Genomic DNA, 24,942 nt, shown 5'->3' with positions numbered 1-24,942 from the left:
ATATATCTGTTTCAATGTTTACTACATCATATTTAACTAAAATTCATTTATTATGTTCCTTTTGTTTTGTACATGCACTGTAAACTAAACAATGACTTTCTAAACAACTATTATACACCACATTCATATTCTCATTCTGTTTGATATGAGTGACAGGATTAATACACAGATGTGGTAAATACATGGGCACTGGAAGTTCATTTAAAATATTTGTGTGCATGTATATTAAAATTCTATCAAAGGTCTCTGTGTTGACAAACATCCTGTATTTTCAACAATAAATTGCAAGTAATGCCCTAAATATAAAATCTACTCCATAAATGACCTCAATATATAAAAACAAATTGTGTATATTTTGCGTGTTTTTAATCTTTCATTTGGGGCTTTATAAGACTTAAAGTTTATTTGCAGCTTACTGACAAAATATCAGGTGCCCATGGTCGATTATTTGGTCATCCATTTAAATTAAAACATCCATAGACTGATTTAAAAACAACAACAACAATATTTAATGTTATATTCTACCTATCTGTGTCGGGGCGAAGGATTGCCTCATTGCGATGTGGTTTGGGGTAGACATGAAATGTCATACCTTTCATCCATGGATAGGCAGCTAAGTTAGATTTCTTCCGATCATCGGCAGTACAGCCATGCCAGGTACATAGCACCAATATTAACTGGGTCATCCACTGATTTCTATGTCTGCGTCCGTTCTTTTGCCATTCAAACCACATAAGCGCGCGCCTGCCAACTTTCACTCTCTGTGATGACGTTTGCCTAACAATTGGTGCATTATCACGTGACAGATATTCTAATTACTGAACCAAAAACGACGGTAACTACGTATCTCGGAAGTTCCGTATTGAGATTAATTTTTCCACTTATTATCTGTCTGAAGTTAAACATATAACACTTGGCAACAACACTATAAAAGAGGGATAAATCATAATAGCTCCCTGAGCAAACTCTCGAAGAAATTATTTAATTAAAAGTATAATGAATACTGAAATGGAAACAATAAACCTATAATCTGCTTCATGACCTTGATTTATAAACTCGAGTTTAAAATGTTAAATCGTATCAAAATCTTTTCTAGATATGGATAAAAAAAATGAATAAAAACTCGTGTATATAGTTTTATTTCGATCATTAAGGGATAATGCCGTCAAACGTGTATAAACGGACTATGCTGTGAGGTTTATAAAGAAATACTTGAATCGTATGGTGTATTAATACTTTTGAAAGAAAATCTGTAAATAATGTGATATGATCCCTTTGTGCATTGTGCCTTAAATAAGTATTCAAAATACCCCTTTAGAACATGAAGAAATCATTGCTAGAAATTCTAGAGATTTAATAAAAAGCAATGTATTTTTTCTTACAAGGAAAGAGAAACATGGTGAAAATAGCCAACTGTATTGAAGTTGACGAAAAGTCAAAGTCCAAATTGGAGATATTCTTAAGTAAATATATGACTGATTATGCACTATCTTTGGAAGAAGCAGCTTTGACACGAAATTCATCTTTTATAATACCGATTTTAATCATACCTCGAATGCAGGATGACTTTAAAAAAGTCAATGAATACTTGGATAAATGCATGTATGGTAAGTTAAATCACATGTGCTTTGAAGATATTAAAAATATATGAGACAATATTTCATATTTGATATGATATAATATTACATATATAAAATATATTTGTTAAATAATATTTTTCAAGGATTCTCTCATCTTCCTAAGTCAAGAGTTTCTGACCCGCTACGCTTCACATACACCCATGACCGAATAGGCCAAGTTTGTCGAGGTTTACTGTCACGCCATGATGTCGCCATCTAGTGAGGTTACACATTTTGAACTCTAATGACCTCTGCTATTGACCAATCAGAGTAGACGAATACAACAGAGCATTCGAGATAATATTGGAAGTTTGTAATAAATTCAATATAATTCAACAAAAAGGTGAGTCAAACATTAAACTGGGCTATATAATAATAATGAAGTTATCCTTGTGACTAAAACTGGATTCTTTTTTCTGTTTACAATTTAGTTTTAGTTTAAATAAAACAATGATTTTGATTGATTCATGCAGACTTGCATGAAGCCAATCAGAGAGCGCATTTCTAACCCCGTCAAACTTAGCCTATTTGGTCAAGCGTTTATATGGAGCTGAGCGGATCAGAAACTCTTGACTTGGGAAGATGAATTCTACACATGTTATGCAAACGTTGCCGCACGTAAAACGTTAAAAAACTTACTGAACATTGACGAAAGTTCTTTATAATGATAGATGTAATCGGTTCAATATCTTTTTTGAAGTCTTTTCCATTTTATTTCTATATGAAATCAGAAAATCAGAGGTGGATATGTATTTAATCAACAGTCTTATGGCAACATGTTAAGATATTATAATACTTCTTCATTCGGTAATTTACTCTTCTCTTCATGTGGAACCATTACAAAGAGCAATGGTTGGAAATTTGAAAGTTACACATCCTTATAACTTTTATCAAATGAACTTCTTTTTTCATACACGAGGGTTGTTAAAAAAGTTCACTGACAAGATTAATCCAAAGAACCGGTCTCACCTACCTCAGCGGGATTCTAACCGGCGACTTAGAAAGGGCCTAATTTTACAAATGATTTGAACATATTTTATTGCTTATACTTTACAATTGGGATTGGGCAAAAGTTCTAGAAATTTATTACGCCCTCTCCCTAGATTTTACAAATACCTTGTCTAAACCTTGGTAGGATATCATTTGTCATACCGGCGTAAGCCGAATGTACTGCTTGACCTTTTGTAACCTGGCGTGTTACTCCATTTGACCTAGTAAGGTTCGCCGGCGTACGCCGATCCCGATGGTCTGAAATGACCGGTGAGGAAATCGCCGGTCTTAGAAATATGGCGGGAAGAGAAAATAATACTTTTTACCTAATCGACATGTTCTTTATTTGTTTGCATAATTTGAGCAAATCTCTATTCATATGTTTAAAAAAATAAAATTTTTCATGAGGTCCATTATTTTTTTTAAATTGAATTTCGAATCATATTACTAAGACATAATATATTAAGTGATAAAAAATAATTAATTGTTTATCATTTCGCGTAATCATTCTTTTTTATGTTTTCGCCGGTTTACTTCAATTGCCTCTTAGCCGTTTTACGCGGCGCAATTCGGTGTACGCCGATCAGTGACAAATGATATTGGCCCATTATCATTTTCCTGTTCACCACCTGTTCCCTCAGCATGCTCAGTGTGGATACTTTTTACAGAGAGTTTTATTTCACTACCTGTGGTGATATCCAGAAAGTGATAATTGCATGTAATTTCATTATTGATAGACTCTACGACCCTATTACTGCAGAATTGGTTATCTGTAATTGTAAATTTTGTATTTACACAATTCATAAACACACCAACAAGAATTCTTAATATCTCTAAAACTCTCATTAATCATTTCCATACTAAACAACGCATTTCTATAATACCTGCAGTTTTTTTTTTTTTTTTTTTTAATTTATTTATTTTCAATTATTAATACAAAAAAAAAGTGAAATATATATATAACAGACAAATTACATTACAAACAATATGACAATATTACCTTCAGAAAATTTTATGCAAAATTTTTAAAAAGTTTGTAGTCAAGTGATTTCAAAGTTTTTAGAATGGAAGCATAGAAAAAAATTGAAGATTTAACGTGATTAAAGATGTTATAACTAGTTTCATCTAAGGAATGTATTCGACAGTACATCTTATATTTGTAAATCCTACAGGCAACATATGAGATGAGTGTGTTGAGTGATACAATTTTTCTATTGCGCTCAGAGCTAAATCCAATTATTACATGTTTCCATTTGATATCTATTTTCAGGTACAAACTTAATCTATTCCAAATTTCACCAACATTTTTACATTCAAAAATGAGATGTTTTGAAGTTTCATTCACGTGGCATAATTTGCAATTACTACTCGTTTCTTTTTTCCATTTACTGAGATACAAGTTATTACAAAGAATATTGTTTAAAAGTTTATAGTTGAATTCTGTAAGTTGTTTATCGGGTATGTCATATAATTTACATTGATATATATTTTTCCATTCTGAAGGTTCGACACTGAATTCGTTGCTTAAAACTATTTGATAACATGGTTTACAAAATTTTCTGTGTACAAGATTGTCATAAAAAAGTTACATCTTGATCTATGATGTTAACCTGTCCTGTGTAGAAAAGAAAATAATTTTTGTATCTTATATTAACGAACTTACAATTTGAAAAATCATACTTTAGTAGCATAATACCTGCAGTTAGCAAGCGCCCTCGGGTGATAACTCCACTCAGACCTGATAATTGGTGACGTCTCCCATTTAAACAGTCCAGAGTATTGTACATTTTGTCGAATCTTGAGGGGAAAAAGTATTAATTATGTATATACATATGTGGTGTAATGTTGGCCTCTCGGCTGATAGCCATTATTTTCTAGCTGATATAAAACAATGGTTTCAATGCACAGACTCATTTTATTACATTACTTCCGGTCAACAAAATATAATAGTAAAACCAAACATACACACATATTGATATTACCGGAATACTAACATCGATAGATACTACATTCCTCCCCTTTTTCTGAATAAAATTATCTATAACAGTTTACTTGAATAAATTATATGAAACATCGTAACATCTCATGATATAGAGTCAAAAGTGTCATTGGATTGTTTTCTCATATTGTAATATTTATACACAACAGTACTTCAACCCCTGTTGAACACAAAACAAAATAAAATTCCCCACAAAATACATGACATTTAAGTAACCACTCATGTCAAACCAAAAATAGCAAAACACATTCACAAATTTATATTGATTCACAAATTTACACGTTTTCTCTTTTCACTTTCATTTTTTTTTCACTTTTTGTGATGATCATTTACACAGATCACTAAGTCACCACAAAATCATCAAATTTACTCGGAAGCTTGCTACTCCTAGCTTGACGCGAATACACTGACATATCGGGCACACCTTCACTGGTGCTGGTTTTTCGCGGATCCACATTCACCTCATTCGAATCTTCAGAATCATCAGAAATTGGTTTGTTGTACTTTTTCAGATGAGTAATGTTGCGTTTATAACTTGCGCCGTTTTTCTACAAAACTACACTGTTTCCATTCTTGGATACAACTTCGTATGGTTCTGATTCAAAGTTTGATGACAGTTTGTTTTCAATCTGCTGCTTCAGAAGAATTTTGTCACCTTTTTCGACATCACTTTCCTTCGCATGATACTTTTCATTTACCTGACACTTTGCGATTCCTTTCTTCTCCACATCTCGGTCTCGAATTCTTGTTCCATGTCATCTGGATCATAAAATGTAATCTCCAAGTTTGGTAACCTCGTCCGGATTTTCCACTTGAATAGCAACTCCGATGGACTGACTCCTGTTGAAGAATGAGGTGTTGGTCTGTACATATGCTGAACGCACCCGGTGAATTGTAAACATCAACAAATACGGAACTCGTGCCCTGTTTACAAAATCTGTGTACATAACACGAGTGTGCTCGATTTGCTAAACTCTGTACGCAACTCTTAGTTCGGAATGATAATACTTGTCAAGGAGTTCTGTTTTTCTACCATTTCTAATCTGAATCAAATTATTTCTCTGGATAAAAGTTTTAATATTTCTCTTTAATACACATCAAGATTGTAACTTTTCCTAAGGATTAAGAATAGGGTTAAAATTTGTGAAAGTGCAAGGATGTGTCAATCAAACCCGCCAAAAAATTTGAAGTTTTAATAACTTTTAAATGAAATAAGATTTTTAATTAATTTTTAGTGAAATGCTATTAAAATATGTAAGTCGTAATATTATGGAGAATATATTGACTTCAAATCCATCCAAATACCTTTACTACAGTACCCGCATCGTTATTCTTTACAATTCTATCGTGTCCTATCGTGCGTGTATCCTATCGTATCGTGCGTGTAGCCTATCGTATCGTGCGTGTATCCTATCGTATCCTATCGTATCGTGTTTTCCGTTTATCAGGTTTTGCGTTTTCTATCGTGTTTTGCGTGTATCGTGTTTTCCGTTTATCGTGTAGATCGTTTATCAGGTTCTATCGTGTATCGTGTTTTGCGTTTATCGTGTACGTTCGGAAACCCTCGCTTTTTATCTTTACTATAGAAAGAAACTACTGAGCTATTCCGAGTTTCTTTTTCGTTTTGTTAACTAAAATAAGATTACTTCAACCAAAAAGGAGAAAAGAAAGTTTTATCCCTTTCTTTTTCATCCTTAAAAGAAATATTAAAGCGTAGAAGGAAAATAATAAATAAATAGCGTATATCATGAATAAATAAATTGATTAATTAATTAATAATTAAATTTAAAAAATAATTATATCTTGGTAAAGTAGAGAGTGATTGTCAAAAATTAAACAGTAACTGTATTTTTCGGAATTGAAATTATAATAGATCACTGGTCTTTTTTTAAAAATAATTTATCGAATTGTATGAGTTATTTATTCAAAATTAAATATTTTTAATATGGTTTTCTTAAATGAATAAGAGTTACTGGGGAAAGATTTTTGGTAAGCTACGGTGTATGCGTATCCAAAAAGCAAATAAATGAATAATAAGCAGGATATTGATATGTATCTTTTTTCATGCAATATTCTTTTTTCCCCTTATTTATCGTCTGATGACATAAGTAATATGTTTACGCCTTTAAGCTGCATGTATACAAAATTATTTAAAGTCATCATGTTACAAAAATAATAAAACATTAGACATTAATCCAGATGATTTTAACACCAATTTTGGCCGTATACGTTCAAATTTTAAATTAATGTATACAAGGAGAACATTATGTTTTTTAACAACTTACCTTTTTCGGCGTGAAAATAAACTGAAAATATAATCCATCGGGGTGTCAAATCGAAGACTTTTCCATACCAGAAAACTGACACGTATGTGTGGCTCTCTAATCAGCACACTGCCTTCCTGTGCGGTCAACACCCCCTCCCCTTTCTCCCCTAACTGACACCTCGGCCCGTGTGTGTGATCATCGTCAACAAACCTTTACTGATTTCTCACCTGGGGTCAATTAGTAACCTCAAATACTACCTGGTTTATTCTCGGGATTGTGTTCCTAACTTGTGTGAACAAACTTATCAAAGATATAATTTAAAATATATTAAATAATTGTACGATTTATGGATTAAAAAAATCATCTCATTGCTTGAATTTTAAATAAAAATTCAAATAAATCAATTTAATGAAATGAAGTCCCTAAACTCAATCCGCTGATTTATTTCATTTTGTACAATGGTTCCATTATGCTTACATTAGTTGTATGTAAATACGTCTTTTAATAAACTTTAAAAAAAAAATGTACTTGTGGTACATGGACTTTTGGATCATCGGGTTTTTTATGTAACGGGGTCAAATTAATTCTAGGAAACTATTTCATTGATCGTAGAAACGGATGAAACACATGTAGTTCTAACATTCTAAACTATGAAAATTAGCTCGCATGATTTTTTTACGGTATCTTACTATAATGATAAAACAAAAGAAGTCGTCTGATTCCGCCGTGACCATGCAAGACAAGTAAATACACCGAATCAATTTATAATATTAATCGATTTAATTCCATAGATGTACGTATATAACTTTATTTAAGAGTTCAATATTATATTTGGCTATTTGGTTAGATCTTGTTTCTATTTTTAAATTGGTTACGGACTTTTAACATCCCGCCCTTCGAATATGTCTCATATTAGATTACCGGGTCTAAAATGATTTTCAGGGTTTAATAATTCATTTGCCGACTTAAACCTATTTTTGTTATTATTAGAAACAGTACACACAAAGCTAAATAGCAATGACTTATAATTATTTAGTCGGAAAAGTCGCATGTCACTCTTTTAATATTTGTTGATTAATTTTTGTGTTTTGTGTATTTAACCATTCAATACTCTTTAATGAATAGGAAGTTTTTAGTATCTGATATATAAATGTTTACATGTACATAAGTGAGAGCTTAGCGTAAACGTATATGTACAAGTGCAGTTGTAGGAGATTCATATTCTGTTGACATAGTTTAAATGTATTAATTAATACAGAGCACCATTATATTAACAATTATCTAGATTTCTATTAAATTAATTTTCTTGAACTATTAAGTTCTTGAAAGATCTATCATGTTAAATTTATTAATTTCATTAAAGCTGTTTCTTTGAACCTTTCTATCGGCCGGTTTTCTACTTGTATTTTTTTTCTAAGATTTTAATATTTAATTGCGACTTTTGGATACATCGCAGATTGTAATCTTTAGGCATTAAATACATATATTTAATTTATTGTGTAAATTTCTTCCATGAAATAACTTGGTACTTGTAGATAAACTTATTAGATAAAAAATTCAAATGTATATTTTTCAAAAATAATAAGTCTATTTATAGAGTTTCAAAAATTTATAATAGTACCCGTGAGAAGCGGTATATAATCATGTTTGGGATTTTGTGCAACAATTACATGTAAATGTATGTTTAAATATCTATAATAAAACGATTCATATTTCAACCTTAAGATGAGAATTTCGACATTAACACTAAATCGTAAATTCACACAATTGAGAAGAATTAAAAAAAAAAAATACAGTCTCCATTTCATCCTAATTCATTTAATCATTGTCAATTTTTTTATATAAATAAACAAATTTTGTAAAATTACCATAGAGATCTCAAGTTAGTTTATTATAATAATTAAATGTACTTAATAATTTATATTTTAAGCTCTGCATGTATTTAAATTAAAATATTGCAGTAAATAAACAAAATAATCTTTTCGTTTTGTCAGAACACGTTCCGCATTTTGAAACAATCCTATCAGGTTTTGCGTTTATCCTATCGTGAAGATCGTTTATCAGGTCTATCGTGTTTTGCGTTTATCGTGTTTTGCGTGTATCGTGTTTTGCGTTTATCGTGTTTTGCGTTTATCCTATCGTGCGTGTATCCTGTCCTATCGTGCGTGTATCCTATCGTATCGTGCGTGAATCCTATCGTATCGTGCGTGTATCCTATCGTATCGTGTATCCTGTAAAGAATAACGATGCGGGTACTGTATGGAAGCATAAACATCATTTCTAGGGAAATTAAGACTTTTTAAAGAAAATTAAGTTTGATAATTTAAACAAACCTCTGATAAACGTAAACTATAGTTAACTATTGCATAAAGATAAAAGAGTGTCTAACGCAAAGACGTGCACCACCACCACTGCATCACGTGACTTCTATTTATAGCGAAATGTTCCTTAATAAAAAAGCTAACAGAATAACAATACCATGGAGTTTAATAAATTCTTTGAGTAAATAATATACGGAATTAGAAAAACAACCATTTTGCATAAAAAGTGCTGCTAGAATTCCACTGTCCTGTCAGTGAAATAATTATTCCACACATTCACACAAATCCTAACCCGATGTTATGAATTTTATACATAGAACCAAGATTTTACGTAAAACCATGCTTAACTCGGGATTCTAGCAGCACTTACCAAGTATTTTAGAAGGCAAACTTTCCATCTGTACAAATCTTACGTTTTGAAACATCCAGCTTTTTGTTGTAGCTGCACGCGCATGCATTGTTTTTGTCAAGAATGACAGAGGAAAGGCCAACCGGGATACTTTTATGTCTGTCTGTCTGAAGAGAATATAATCGATGAAAATAAATTAGAATACATGTTGAATTAACTGAACTCCATATGAATTTCACATAATATTCATGGTATTTGCTTTTAAACTCCATTTTCCGTATCTTTGTAGATGCCATTCTTAGCCAAATTCTCTTTACTCAGCATGATCAATTCCCAAGTTACTTGATGTACACATATGACGTCATCGGTGGTAGATTTTAATCAAAATGACAGATACAGCATAACAAAATGAAAACTTTTTGGGTTAATGTTTAGACGTTTCCATTCATTTTCCAGAGTTAAATTATATCTCTAATTACCAATATTACGAAAACTTGTGTTGTAAATTTGACATCATATCGTCTATTATGACGTCATAATGTATCACTGACTTAGTCAAGGTAGAATATTCTGTATGCTTCCTTATCACCCCTGCGAAATCGATATGGTTGTAAACGTAACACCCATCTACTGATTCTTGCACTTGGTTTGGACTTTGAGGAATAAATGTACTCTAAAGACTTCTGATCTGTAAAAAGTTCAAAGTCAATGATTTATAAGTACATGTGAACACGTTCACAGGCCCATAAGATACCAAGAGCTTCTTTTTCTGTCTGAGAATAACGTTTCTCAACATCTATGAGACTACGGCTCGCATAGGAGATGAAACGTTGCTGAATTTGTAGCAATACGGTTCCCAAACCCACAGGACTAGCATCTGTTACGAGTTGCGTTCTCGCTTCAGTGTCAAAGTAACCTAGAGTCTCTGCATTTTTTAACATATCTTTCAATTTCTTGAACGATCATTCCTCTTGATCCTGTCTCCACGAAAATCTCACATTCTATCTCGTTAGTTTTCTCAGTTGTTCGGATAAAGTAGCAAGGTCCTGCAAGAACCTACTACAAAAATTCACTAAACCAAGAAAGCTTCTCATCTCAGATACTGTTTCGGGACGTCTAGCTTTGATAACCGCTTCAATCTTGGATTTGTCAGGACCAATACCTCTCGCGGACAACAGATGACCCATAAAATCGATTTCGGATAAATCAAACTGACACGTACTTGTCGAGATGAAGAGTAAGGCCATTTTCTCTGAGTCTTTGTAACAGTCCTTTCAGGTTTCTGTTATGTTCTGCCTTGTTTTTACCATGAACGATAATGTCGTCAAAGATATTTCGGACACCAGGACATCCTTGAAGAGCTTGAGATTTAATGCGTTGGTACATCGTGCACAACTAACTCCAAACATAAGGCGCTTATATCGAAAGAGTCCTTTATGAGTTACAAATGTTGTGATGCGCCTGGATTGTTCACTCAACTCTATCTAGTGAAATGCAAGTTTCAAGTCCAGTTTGCAAAACAACTGCTTCGGTCCAGGTTCTGAAGAATTTCATCTACTGCAGGTATCGGATGACGTTCCGATATGATTGCTTGGTTGGCCTGTCGCACGTCAACACAAAGTCTGATATCACCATTAAGTTTTGGTGCTACGACAATTGGAATAACCCACGAAGTAGGTCCTTCGGCTTTCTCAATTACGTCCATATCTAACTCCTGAAGTTTCTTGTCGATTTTCCCTCTAATACTAAATGGTACGGGTCGAACACTCTGAGCTACGGGTTACACTTTGTCAATGGGAATCTCCAACTGAAAGTTCTTAAGTTTCCCTAGTCCACTGAATACATCACGAAACTGGTGTAACAAGTTTTGTCTTGTTATACTGTTAACATAAATTGCCAGCTCGGGTCCTTGTCTGAGCACGTTCAGTAATAACGCAGTGTCTTTACCCAAAAGATTTTGTACACCACCTTCCACAACAATGAATTCAGCCACATGTGTAGTTTTGCCAACTGAAATTTCTTCTGTGAAACTTCCTGCAACATTCATGGGAGTCTTACTTCCATATGCAAATAGTTTCTTTTTACACTGGCGCTAGTCACACTTCACTTTGGAGTTCTTCAGTCTTTCCCATTCCAGTCGACTGATCAGGTTACAGGTTGCTCCTGAATCTGTATCATTTCCGTCTGCACTCCTGTTGTCACAGAAATGCATGATTCTTTTTCGGCATTTACAATAAATACATAATGTTCATCATCAGAGTCCATTAAGTTCACCTTGTGCTTGTTTGGCGGATGTTTCTTAAAGTTCCCATGTTTTTCTGACTTTTGTTTAGTCTTGCAACATTTATTAAAGTGACATTTTTTACGACACATGTAACATTCCGCTTTTCTTGCTAGACAACTTTCTCTTTTCGAAATATGACCGGTTTCAACACATCTGTAACATCTTCTCTCTGACGTATGCTGACTCTGCTTTCGCTGTTACGTGTTTCTAGATTTAACTACATTATTCACACTTTATCACTACTCCCAAACTCGATAAATTTTGCCTGCTTCTCACTCGACTCAAAAGCTCTCGAAAGTGTCCTTAATTGTTCTAATGTCAAATCCTTCCCTTTTCAAGAAACTTCTTTCTGAGATGATGAGAAGTACATTTCTCTATTACTTGGTGCCTGATTTGTTCTCCCCCTTGTTGTCCAATTTTACAGAATTCTACTCATTGCCGTAGACGTGTAATAAATTGGTCGACAGTATCGTCTGTCTTCTGTACCATATTTCTAAATAAATGTCTCTCATAAGGTACGTTTTCCTGAGGAACAAAATAATTATTGAACTGTTTCTTAATAACCGAATACACAGTTTCATTTCCACTTTGTTCTCGAGTCTTAAACGTAAAATACACATCTTGTAGTTCTACGCCGCCACAGTGTAAAATTAAAGCTTTTCTCTGTTCATTATCTATCACCCCTTTACCGGTGCAATGAATTTCAAATGAACGAAGCCACTTTTGCCAACGTGTAATTATAGTTGTAGAATCACCGTGAACAACAAAACTTTTCACTGTCACTTACGTCACTCAAAAATGACACCATATTCGTTTACTTACAGTTCGTTTCAAATTTAATTTATTCTTGTCGCTAATTGTAATGTTGGTCTCTCAGCGGATAGCCATTATTTGCTGGCTGATATGAAACAACCACATGGTTCCAATGCACGGACTCAATTTATTACATTACTTCCGGTCAACATAAATATAATATAAAACCAAACATATACACATATTGATATTTCTGGAATACTAACATCGATAGATACTACATATGGGGTCCTTGAAAAAAAATTACCCCTCTAAATACCTACATAACGAATCTATCCTGTCGAAGATAATTTTTCATATATACAGCTCTTTTTTTAGGTAGTAAATCGTTCCGTAGCAACCCTTTACATTGTGACGTTGTTTAATAATTATATGACGTCAGATATTAGGCTTTTTGTGCGTTCAGCACAACGGACCTGTGCATTATATGGCACGTGGAGAGGGCACATTGGTAAAATTAATGTGTGGTGGGTAGGTACATGTAACATGGAGGGAACACATTAGCAATATGTTGGTAGGCAGCATAATCTTGTGTATAACTACGCCGCAAACGAGAACGTAAACACCGTCCTTACGTAACAAAATTGTAAAAATATTAAACAAGAGGCCCAGGGGCCACATCGCTCACCTGAGCAATTGGCTAGGAAATAGCACATATCAGATCAGAACTGTAAGTTTACTAGGGGGGGAGGGAGGAGGGGGCTTTAATTTTAACCTCCCAGGGGGTCATTATTTGAACAAACTAGAATCTACATTACCTGAGGATGATTCCCTATAAATATCACTAATGCCTTTGAAGTACTTGAAAAGAAGATTTTAATCCTATGTAAAACTTTTATCGGTCATTTGGCCCCACCCTACAAATTTGAATCTACGCTACCTGGGGATGATTCCAAAGGAGTTTCATCTTTCCTGGTCCAGTGGTTCTTAAGAAGAAAATTTTTCCTATATATTCCTATGTAAAACTTGTAAAACTTTGATTGGCCATTTTGGTCCCATCCTACCCCTGGGGGTCATGATTTGAACAAACTTGAATCTATACTACCTGAGGATGATTCCACATGAGTTTCATCTTTCCTGGCCCAGTGGTTCTTGAGAAGAAGACTTTTAAAGATTTGTCCTATATATTCCTGTGTAAAAATTTGATCGGCCATTTTGGCCCCACCCTACCCCCAAGGGTCATGATTTGAACAAATTTGAATCTACACTATCTGAGGATGATTCCATATGAGTTTTATCTTTCCTGGCCCGGTGGTTCTGGAGAAGAAGATTTTTTAAAGATTTTTCCTATATTTTCCTATGTAAAACTTGGGTTGGCCATTTTGGCCCCACCCTTGCCCCGGGGGTCATGATTTGAACAAATTTGAATCTACACTACCTGAGGATGCTTCCACATGAGTTTCATCTTTCCTGGCTCAGTGGTTCTGGAGAAGATTTTTAAAGATTTTTCCTATATATTCCTATGTAAAACTTGGGTCGGCCATTTTGGCCCCGCCCTAGCCCCGGGGGTCATGATTTGAACAAACTTGAATTTACACTACCTGAGGATGATTCCACATGAGTTTCATCTTTCCTGGCCCATCGGTTCTGGAGAAGATTTTTTTTTAAAAATGCCATTAATTTTTAACAAATTTATGATTATCTCCCCTTGGAAAAGGGTGTGGCCCTTCATTTGAACAAACTTGAATCCCCTTCACCCAAGAATACTTTGTGCCAAGTTTGGTTGAAATCGGCCCAGTGGTTCTTGAGAAGAAGATGAAAATGTGAAAAGTTTATGACAACAACGACAACGACGACAACGACAGACGACGGACAAATTTTGATCAGAAAAGCTCACTTTCGGCTCAGGTGAGCTATAAATATCACATATACTTCAAATTTTGGCATTTAACTTATTAAAATAAAAAGTCATTTCCAATCTAAATATTGTCGTATTTACTCTTTTTAAATGGCATTTTTTTTTATCACGGAAGAATTCTTCAAAAATGAATTGTCGCCCGCGTGGCGCAGTGGTTAGAGCGTCTGCTCTAGAGTCGCGAAGTAAGGAGTCAATCCTTACGTCGGGGGTTCGAATCCCACTGCGGGACGTGGAGACCGGTCCTTCGGATGAGACCGTATAAACCGAGGTCCCGTGTCGCAGTAGGTGCTGGCACGAAAAAGATCCCTCCCTGCTCAATGGCCCTGAGTGCCGAGTAAAGGACAAAATTTGCAGTTCCTCACCGGCAAATGGTGGCGTCTCCATATTATTGAAAAATTCTCGAGAGGGACGTTGAACAATATAGACAAATATATACAATCAATTCAAAAGAAATCAAATCAAAAATGAATTTGTACGCTATCGATAGACAAATTTTTGTACATGTATTCCGAGTTTTATCTTCCAAATTAAGTTATATGAACTGAAATTCATTTTATTAGTTTACACTGTGTGTAAACCATTTTAATGTACTCTTTCTCCAGTTGTATATTCTTACTTTTAATTAGATGGAAAATTAAAAGAATATATTTTAAGCCTTATGGTGACGTTTGACAGGCCGTTATTCTGGATATAATTATGCAAAAAAAAATAAGTATTTATTTCATACTAGTGTGAGATAGTGAAATTGCAAAGCCTCGTCCTAGACTGTGAATCTTGTCCCCTCTGTGAAATTTTACTATACCACAGTCGTAGTAATGAATGATTCTATCATTCTTCTCGGCCGATGGAATTTCACGGTTTTTATCAAAAGCAGGATAAGGAAATATGTGGAGACCTTGAAAAATGCATTTTGGACGATACGTAAGGTAATAAAAGCTTACGACGTTACCCTGCTGATGGTTTCTCTGAAAGATAAATTCTTGATATTTATATTCACGAGGAAAGAAAACCGTGTTGCAACCAATGCGTTGATGTTGCTGTCTGAGGCAATGTGATGTCAGTTATGAAGTTCCATTTAGGGTGAAGTTCAAACGAGCTTAAAAGAATTTTAATTTCCTTCCTTTGTTATATATCGAAATTGATAACTCACAATTAAAGGCAATTTAAGTAATATAGCTAATTTTTATCAAACTGATCAAAAACTTCAGCAAAATTGAAAATAACAAGTGATATCATGCTTCACTTTGGAAAAAAATACTACTAATGTCTTTCGTTCGTGGTCTTTTGAATTTCATGTTGCCCTAAATTAAGCCTTGTTTCTTTTATCCTATTTTCAACCAGGCGTGTAGCCAATAGATGATTGAAATGACACGCAACATGTATTGTTTGTTAAAAGATGTTCAACATATGCAAACTGCATTGTTAAACATGAAAGTGTCATTGAAAGTAGACTGCAGAATTATTAAGCAAATAATCTTGTTTTTCCAATATAGAATTAATTCGCCTTTTCAAGAAAAAAAATCTCGTACAGTATACTGTTTCTATGAAATCAGATAATAACAATGAAAACGATAGACAGAAGAAAATGTTTCAAAACATTGACGCATAACATACGATTTTGATCTTGACAGCAAAACTAACATGATATACACAGTGTATATGATTTTAACTGATATTAAAATAAGATATATGATATATATCTGGCTTTATCTGTAATAAAAATGATATATAAATGCTCTTCTCATTTCAAATTAAGTCTATGTATTATAAAATTGTACATGTAGGTTAGCCAATTTATATTCTATCAAAAAGGAGAGATTAGTAAACTTGTCATTCAAAATTAAATGAACTGCTTGCTGATTTTTTTAGGCAATCCGTTTATAATAATAAAACATCTTTCCTTCCAAACATTTAAAGGAATGCCTACTTCTATGGAATTTCATCATTCACGTTCTTTTCCTGTCAAAGTTTCAGAGTATACATTTTTGTTTATTCGTGAATTATTTTTGTACCTCAGTCGTATTAAAATTTATTCATAAATTTCCCCCTCCTCTCCCAAAAAAAAACGACTTCGTTTAGTACTAGTCTTTCTCCTTTCTTCTTCCTTCGGCGGCCATTTTATCTAGCTGTTCCTCCAAGTAGTCGTCTGCAAAATCTGCCGTCTGCTTCAACGCCTTCAGAATCAAGATGTCAATATTTGGATCCAGACTTGTTTCATTCTCGTAGTTTTTGATTGGCAGGATATGGCCACGTGGTAGTCCCATGACGTCAGCAACCTTGTTGACTGTGTCACGGACAGCTGGACTGTAAAACATATTGGACGTATCTTCATCAACCTTCCGACAGACTTTGTCCAGCTTGGTCAAATACACGACCTGGGGAATATCTGTTAATTAAACAAATAAACAAATTGATTGTAAATTGAATAGACTTTGCAAAGAACTCAACATTAAAACATCGTCCAAGACGATATAATTTTATTAACCAGAAATGTTTGTTGACGTCCCTGATTCGTTCAATATCTAGAATTAGAAAACATTCATTAATTAAAATTAATTTTAAATTCACTCACTTCTCTGATTCATCCTCCCCTGTAGTTCCTTCAGCTGTTTGAGAATTTTTTGGGGCATGACGTCAATCGTACTTCCGTCCACCACAAACGCCACACAGTGAATTTTGTCTCCAAGTCTTGGGTTCCGAATGAATCCAAAGGTTTCCGTAGTAAATGGTGACGATGGATTAAACTGAAAAAAAATTGACCTTAGGTTATCTTCCATGTTTCGTATATTTTTTACAATAATTTCTTGCATATGTTTCGTAAAGTGACAGGTTACAAACCATATACGCAATATTAAAAATATATATTTGAAGAGTTTATAGGTATTTGCCTGAATCGCAATACCTTATATTACCGTAACAGTTAGAAGAAAATTGAAATAAAATTTATTGTTTAAAAAAGAATGGGGAAAAAATATTTTTTTTAAGGGAAATTGATCGATAAAGTGCCTGACACTCTTTACATCAGGCAACAAAGATAACTGCTAGTCTCAATATTTTCTTCATATTTAAGTTATAAATGTCTTTTGGTGTCACGTCTATCGATTAAACAGTAGATTTGTAGAAATGAAGTATTCTACTTTTTGTAATTTTTCTTTTCCCGAGCAAAGATATTGGAAATGTAAATAATACTAAATATATATAACAGAATAATCAGAAGCATTACGTAGTACGTACCCTGCGTATTTAAAAAGACTTTTTATTGCAATCTTCTAGTTTAAGATATGTTTCATGAATACAAAAATAGGTATCCGAAGTGGCCAAAAAAAATTAATTTTAATTTTTTTTTTAAGCAAGTTTAACCTTTTTAAAGCCATTTGTTCAATAAGATCATACTATCTACCAATTCTTAATTTTTCTTCTCTGAAATTAGTTGTAGTATGTATTCAACTTTAAATAATGTTACCCCATACATTTATTTCTAAGATAATTGATAAAATGCTGAAAATTTAGAAGAAATGTATTATGTTCTAATAAAAACGTTTATCTTAGAATTTATGAAAAGGAGAAAACTCGATTTTCTTTTTCAACTTGGAAAAATAGAAAATTGAGTTATTTCCCTTTTAAATTTGTAACTTAAATTGATCAATGCGGCCGTTTTTGAAATGATGCGGCTGTGTCTAAGAAACTATTGATTAATTTTTTTGGACTAAAGTAAGATTTTTTATCATACCTGGCCCCAGGATCATGAAGCATCTTAAGCTTAAGTCAAAAAATGCCTTAGATGCTGAAATTTTTTAGAGGTCATGCAGTCCAAAATGAAAATACTTTCCGATTTTGTATCACCAGCCTGCTGTTGCATGCTAATTATGAGTTTCCTTTAACAAGTTTTAAAGATTTTATAGATAACTGAAATTTTGACTTAAGTCTAAGTCTGTTTCATGATCCCGGGGCCTGGTACTTATCCAGTACTTTACCGTCCTGTATGTAAGCGATCTCCTGAGCGTCTATTGGTATCTTTTTATATATTTATATCATACCTGGTACCTGTCCGGTACGTTACCGTCCAGTATATAAGCTATCTCCTGGGCGTCTATTGGTATCTTTTTATATTTGTATCATACCTGGTACCTGTCCGGTACGTTACCGTCCAGTATATAAGCTATCTCCTGAGCGTCTATTGGTATCTTTTTATATTTGTATCATACCTGGTACCTGTCCTGTACATTACTGTCCAGTATATAAGCTATCTCCTGAGCGTCTATTGGTATCTTTTTATATTTGTATCATACCTGGTGCCTGTCCGGCACGTTACCGTCCAGTATATAAGCTATCTCCTGAGCGTCTATTGGTATCTTTTTATATTTGTATCATACCTGGTACCTGTCCTGTACATTACTGTCCAGTATATAAGCTATCTCCTGAGCGTCTATTGGTATCTTTTTATATTTGTATCATACCTGGTACCTGTCCGGCATGTTACCGTCCAGTATATAAGCTATCTCCTGAGCGTCTATTGGTATCTTTTTATATTTGTATCATACCTGGTGCCTGTCCGGTACGTTACCGTCCAGTATATAAGCTATATTTGTATCATACCTGGTACCTGTCCGGTACGTTACCGTCCAGTATATAAGCTATATTTATATCATACCTGGTACCTGTCCGGTACGTTACCGTCCAGTATATAAGCTATATTTGTATCATACCTGGTACCTGTCCGGTACGTTACCGTCCAGTATATAAGCTATATTTGTATCATACCTGGTACCTGTCCGGTACGTTACCGTCCAGTATATAAGCTATATTTATATCATACCTGGTACCTGTCCGGTACGTTGCCGTCCAGTATATAAGCTATCTCCTGGGCGTCTATTGTAAAATCCTCCTCCAGACCCCGAGTATCACACAGGCGGATCTTCAGGTTATGTCCAGAGTTCTGGTCCTTGATGGTGTACTTCCGAAACTAAGAAAAATGTGTACAATACAATGTTCTTAGTTTTTAAATTCAGAGGATACATTATATACCACCAATGTTTTAAAGTTCCACTGAAAATAATATCAAAATATTCTATTAAATTTGCAAGTATTTAAACATTTCAAACATCAAAATATTTTATTCAATTTGCAAGTATTTAAACATTTCAAACACTGGTATGACTTCACATATAATGATCTTACATGTAACTTATATAGAGTAATAGGGAGAGGGCTAAACTAGGCTTTGCCTGCTTATGCCTCACTTATGTGAATTAAATTTTGTATAAATGAAAATAGAGTAATATAATTATACGTCTGAATTAAGCGCCAACCTATAATCATGCAATATTACTACACTGACATAAAAGATTTAAATTTGGACCTTTCAAAGTTATCAAATACGATTTTGCTTCTTACCACTGTTGTAAGACTATGTTCAAAACTCCCACTGCGAGCCTTACTAGTTATTTTCCCGCGGAAAATGGAATTGACAGAGTTGAAAAAGCTGGATTTTCCCGCGCCAATCTGACCAATCAGAAGAATGTTGACGGCAGACAATTCAGCGTCACTCTCAGGTTCAAAATCAACAATCAATTCCTTAACTTGTTGAACTGCCTGAAATTTGCAAAATTCACATATCATCACAATACAGTGTACATAAATTACAACAAAGGCAGTAGAGGTCATTATATACAACAACTGCGAAAATGTTTATATTGTCAAAATTAACTTCATCAAAATTTTTAAAATGATAATCATTAAAGGAATATGTACATGTTACTTTTTGTACTTGTATTACATTATACATTACTCCAGCATGCTATAGGTTCACGGCGAGATCCTTTCGACTTGGCGCAGCGTAACCTCTAGCATGCATTGTAAAAATTCTCGCCACTGAAACCCAAGTGGAAATAAACTATTTAATTAAAAAATAAGGCTTTTTATATTAACGAATGACACGAAACAATAAAATATTCACTATCTACGATAAAATTTAAGCATAAAAGACTGTTATTTTCACGTTTTAACAATAAGTCCATTATTATTTTTAAAATCGAAGCAGAAATATTGAAACAAGTCGTCTGTTTAAAATTTGGGAATGAAGTGCAGAAAATCTGACGAAACGAAACAAGTTTACCGCAACGAAAAATTCGTATTCTGGCTAGCAATCTGCAATAATGCACACTGAATAAAATGGATTTTATTATTTCTTGTGACTTTTATACCCCATGCAAACACTTAGATACCTAAAAATTACTTGTTAACAGTTTATTTCACGCATAATATGTTCCGCCCAAAATCTCAGGTGGAACGAGCTCGATAGCAAATGGCCTCGGAAGTAGGGTCCGAGGTATATACCGGTATATGGAGCGTAGCCTGGACGTTAACCGACGCTCTTACTTGTAGGAGTACATTATACACTGAAAATGTAACCTATATACATTAGATTATCATATATCACTCTTATCTATATAAAATTCATTTGATAAACTCTGTTTGTTCGATTATTTGTTTGTTTGTTGTTGGACGTCCCTCTCTAGATCGAGTTTCAACACATGCGAAGATGCCACCATTTGCGGCGGAGAACTGCATTTATACCTACATGTACTTGTATACTCGTCTCTCAGAACACTGAGCCATCTTTAAGGGTTTTTCATCTTTTTCCTTATCCTTGCCAATATTGAGCTTAAATTTGGTGTACAAGTCTTCGTTGAGTCATAAGTAAAGCTTGTATTTTGTTCGTTTTCAGTGAAATTTGCCACATTGTGGCATTTTCACATTTTAATGGGAATACGGTCATTTCACTTACCGGAAGGCTACTTTCATTTCTTAAAATGCTTATTTACACATTTTAACGCAATCATTTTTCAAAAATATCAAAGTTGACTTAGTGTTAGAAATGAGCAAATCTGTTCTTTTTTTATTCTTTATCCCTTGAAAAACGAAATTTCCATATTATATTAACGTCAATACCTCATCATTAAATTCCGGAAACTTTCTCCATGGGTTGTCAAGAACAGAATCCACTGTCTTTCCTGAAGATTTGTTTGGGTCAGGGCCATCTTAAATGAAAATTTTGACAATTTGCATAAAATATCAATTAAATTTGTTATATGCAATATGCTATGTAATTATAATAGTTTGTACATTTAATAATGTAAAGATATCATTTAATTTATAACGAAACGATACCTTTCACTTGGTATACTTCGAGATCAGTCACTTGAAGATTACCATTTGCAATGGAGTTAGAGCTTTGTCCATTTAAAGTGTACGAGTTCCCCATATTGAAAGAGCCATTCAACTGAAAGTAATTTCCAGACTTGTTGATGTTTCCACCAAATGAATAAATGTCGTGCCCACCAAAAGTTGGGCCGTAATTGTTATGTCCATACCCTGCCGTAGCTGTGTTGGAAATAGGACACTTCAGTGGATTGGATGACCCATTATACTGCAGTCGAAACAGAAACGCATTAGGATCATTGATGTATGCGCCATTAGAATGCCAGCTCTGTGCCAGGTATCCCCCGTATATCGTGTTGTTTGTGTTGTAAAAAACCGTCACTGTTGCCCCCTGACCATTGCACTGTTGGTGAAATGTTGCTGCTGAACATCCGTCTCTGCTGATCTTGTACAGTAACCGGAAGTGACACTTCTTTCCTATCCAGGTGGACAACTGATCTTTGTATTTCTGATCCAAAAGTTCTGTCATTTTTCTAAGGTTTGAAGCGGAAAGAGGTAAAACATGTAGTTGTCTAAAATCAACACATTAAATATTTCTCGATATTTCAGCAACTTTGCCAACAGGTGATGAGAAAAAGACGAATCGGGAGGTCTGACAACTTATTATATCGGCCGCAGCAGCAACCAATCTAATTTTGTTTGTGTTAGAAAGTGCATACGGGAAAATGAGATGTTCTTGTTTTCATTAGGCGTAGTTAAGTTCAGTAAAATAATTCTTAAGGTAGGACACAATAGATAGGGCAAATCTTTCTTCAAATTTAATTTTTCTGAGGATACAAAATCTCTCTTCATATATATAGTATAAAAGAAATTCAACCACACATGTAAAAAGATTGAGAAATCAGACATTCGACTTGAGAATGGGCCTTATTTTAGAATTATCAATTGGTCTATTGCAAATTTGTTTAATACTTTTAATAGGGATAACTTTTTTGTTGCTTTAATTCAGTAAGTCATATTGGTACTGGAAAATTTGAGTAACATATTAAGTAAAAATAGAAAATACGTAGTGTTGATTGCAAATTCACATGTTAATACTCGACAGTTTAAGTTTTCTGAAGAGAAAATGTATAATTCAATTTTTACAAAAAATCAACAGTATAATTCAAATGGGTCCTAGAATAAAATGTGTTAAAAAAAAGAAAATTGAACCAGTGGTTTCAGATATTTTGGCGATTAAAAATATCCCAATGGTAAAATAACTTAAAGCTTCAGTAGATGACGTTACAATATTTGGCCTTTGACCTCTTGCTATGACCTTAACCTTTATAGTATATAAAGAATGGAGACTCCTTTTATATGTGTTTTTAAAAAATAACAGTCCTCTACTATTTATGGAACAAAAGGTACACTGCATTTCATAACAAACTGTTACATTCTCGTTTATTGCACTTAGATAACGTAAACTCATTCCAAAATGTAAGTTCCCAAATGACCGATATATACGATTTTTGTATTTTGTCCACAAAATATGACGCTAACCTGTTAAGACTTACTATTTTTCTTACATGGATCATTCATTGTTGTCAATATATTAATATCAATCTTTTTTCTCCAGTACTTTTTAAGAAATGTGTTAAAATAGAATCCACGGGTGTTTTGACCTACCTTAAATGATAACATGTATAAAATCAGGAATAAAATATTTTAAAGCTTGCTTTAAACTAAGTATTATAATTGTTGTTATGCATTATGTTTCAATTTCATTTTAATTTCTCATCAGTATTACTGTAAATTGATAATGCATCTATAATTAAAAGCGTTTACAATAGGTACTCCCCAGCCTAGGTGTGTGTACAAATGGAAATCGTCTTCATTTTGCAGATAATAATTATGACGTGGTAAAAGTGCATGGTGAATAAAAAATGAAAAATTGTTCAGCTAGTAAAAATTGTTTTGAATATCTACAGCTGCTGCGAATGACACAAAACAACATTTTTTTCTACATTTTGCACCTCGCCTTGCAACATAGCCATTCTGCGGAAACCATGAGCAATGTCACGTGACAAAGACCCAGGGTATCAGCACATGGTTCCATTTGAGCAGGGACCTACATCTTCATTTTGATGACAATAAATTTTCACTCATATGGAGATGCCACCACTTGCCGGTGGAGAGCTGCAAATTTTTTCCTATGCTCTGCACTTATGGCCATTGAGTAAAGAGGGATTTTTTTACGTGCAAGCACCCACTGCGACACGGGACTTCGGTTTATAAATACGGTCTCGTCTGAAGGACCGCACTCCACGTCTCACAGTTATGTGAACACGCGACGTAAGGATATTGAATCCTTACTTCGCTATAACCACTGTACGCGGGCGACTATTACATCAATGAATCTATTTGATGAGCAAATGCATTCAAATTTCTACTTAACTTTTTAAAGATAACTTATTTAATTTGAAAACAGACTGATTCAACTAAAAATGACCACTATGTTAATTTTGAATATCTTTTGCTTTCCTAAATTGCATGAATGCTTTTAAAATTGTGAAAGTACTTTTTGAAATGCAAAGTCTTGTTTGCGGTTATAGTGTTTCTCTATACAGCTATAGTAACTATATCACCCTCGCGATGGCAGAACAGAGAACACACTATGGTAAAATAATACAATGTTTATAAATGCCCGCAATATATTCTATATGTGACAATAACGGAACTGACAAAGACACGGCCGTACTCTGCAGCATGTATAACAGAAAAGAGAGAGAGGATACGTACGTGTACGTCACAACAGGTGCTGTGACGTTTACCATGTGATCGGAGGTAGCAGGACAATCCGTGCCCAGTACCTACCGAACCACCATACGGTCGATTTGATGCTTTGAATCAATTTAACTTGTTATTTTTCGTTCCCGGTCTGCTAGCTTTACTTCTCAGTCATATTGGGACACCATCGACGACCGATAGATATCTGTGGTGGTCTCAGAACTTCATATAAAAATGACCTTTTACATGCCAGCACCCTTAAGCTTCCTCTGTTCATTTCGTATCATGCGAGTGACTGATCGAGACTATATACTAATTCTCTGAATGTTTCAAAAAGTACAAAATGAGCGTAAGCTTACCTTATTTCTGATCCACGTGTTCAGATTTGTCGGCTTTGCAGCTTCACTTCAGAAAAAAAAATCGATCTGTTTTTAGATGATGTAAACCTACTGGCAGTACTGCACTTCCTCTTTCCTTTGTGATTAATAAAAATAAACTTTGCTAAAGCACAA

General features: G+C 34.0%; 1 protein-coding gene across 2 annotated transcripts; it reads right to left on the bottom strand.

The window, feature by feature from the left end:
* Positions 1–16,574: 16,574 nt before the first annotated feature.
* Positions 16,575–24,898, bottom strand: LOC134234977 (interferon-induced protein 44-like). 2 transcript variants are annotated; one of them, XM_062717055.1, is made up of 7 exons: positions 24,790–24,898; positions 21,671–22,194; positions 21,452–21,540; positions 19,895–20,092; positions 19,317–19,463; positions 17,073–17,244; positions 16,575–16,886 (listed from the first exon to the last, which is right to left on the bottom strand). In XM_062717055.1, the coding sequence occupies exons 2-7, from the start codon at positions 22,188–22,190 to the stop codon at positions 16,582–16,584; spliced, it is 1,431 nt and encodes a 476-aa protein (XP_062573039.1). In that variant the 5' UTR covers positions 22,191–22,194; positions 24,790–24,898; the 3' UTR covers positions 16,575–16,581. The 2 variants fall into 2 exon arrangements, with proteins under 2 accessions (XP_062573039.1, XP_062573043.1); XM_062717059.1 differs by lacking the exon at positions 24,790–24,898 and having other exon boundaries at positions 21,671–22,240.
* Positions 24,899–24,942: the final 44 nt, after the last annotated feature.

Source organism: Saccostrea cucullata, unplaced genomic scaffold (genome assembly GCF_032062105.1).
Source record: "Saccostrea cucullata isolate Sc308-1 unplaced genomic scaffold, CSIRO_AGI_Scuc_v1 ctg1891, whole genome shotgun sequence".
In the NCBI taxonomy this organism is placed as follows: Eukaryota; Metazoa; Mollusca; class Bivalvia; order Ostreida; family Ostreidae; genus Saccostrea; species Saccostrea cuccullata.
This window is presented reverse-complemented; position numbering and strand designations above follow the sequence as displayed.

Coding starts and splice junctions, on each gene's coding strand:
- LOC134234977 (XM_062717055.1), bottom strand. CDS start 22,190: ATGACAGAACTTTTGGATCAGAAATACAAAGATCAGTTGTCCACCTGG. Junction 21,541..21,670: donor CGAAGTATACCAAGTGAAAG/GTATCGTTTCGT, acceptor TTTTCATTTAAG/ATGGCCCTGACCCAAACAAA. Junction 20,093..21,451: donor TTCCGGAATTTAATGATGAG/GTATTGACGTTA, acceptor TGCAAATTTCAG/GCAGTTCAACAAGTTAAGGA.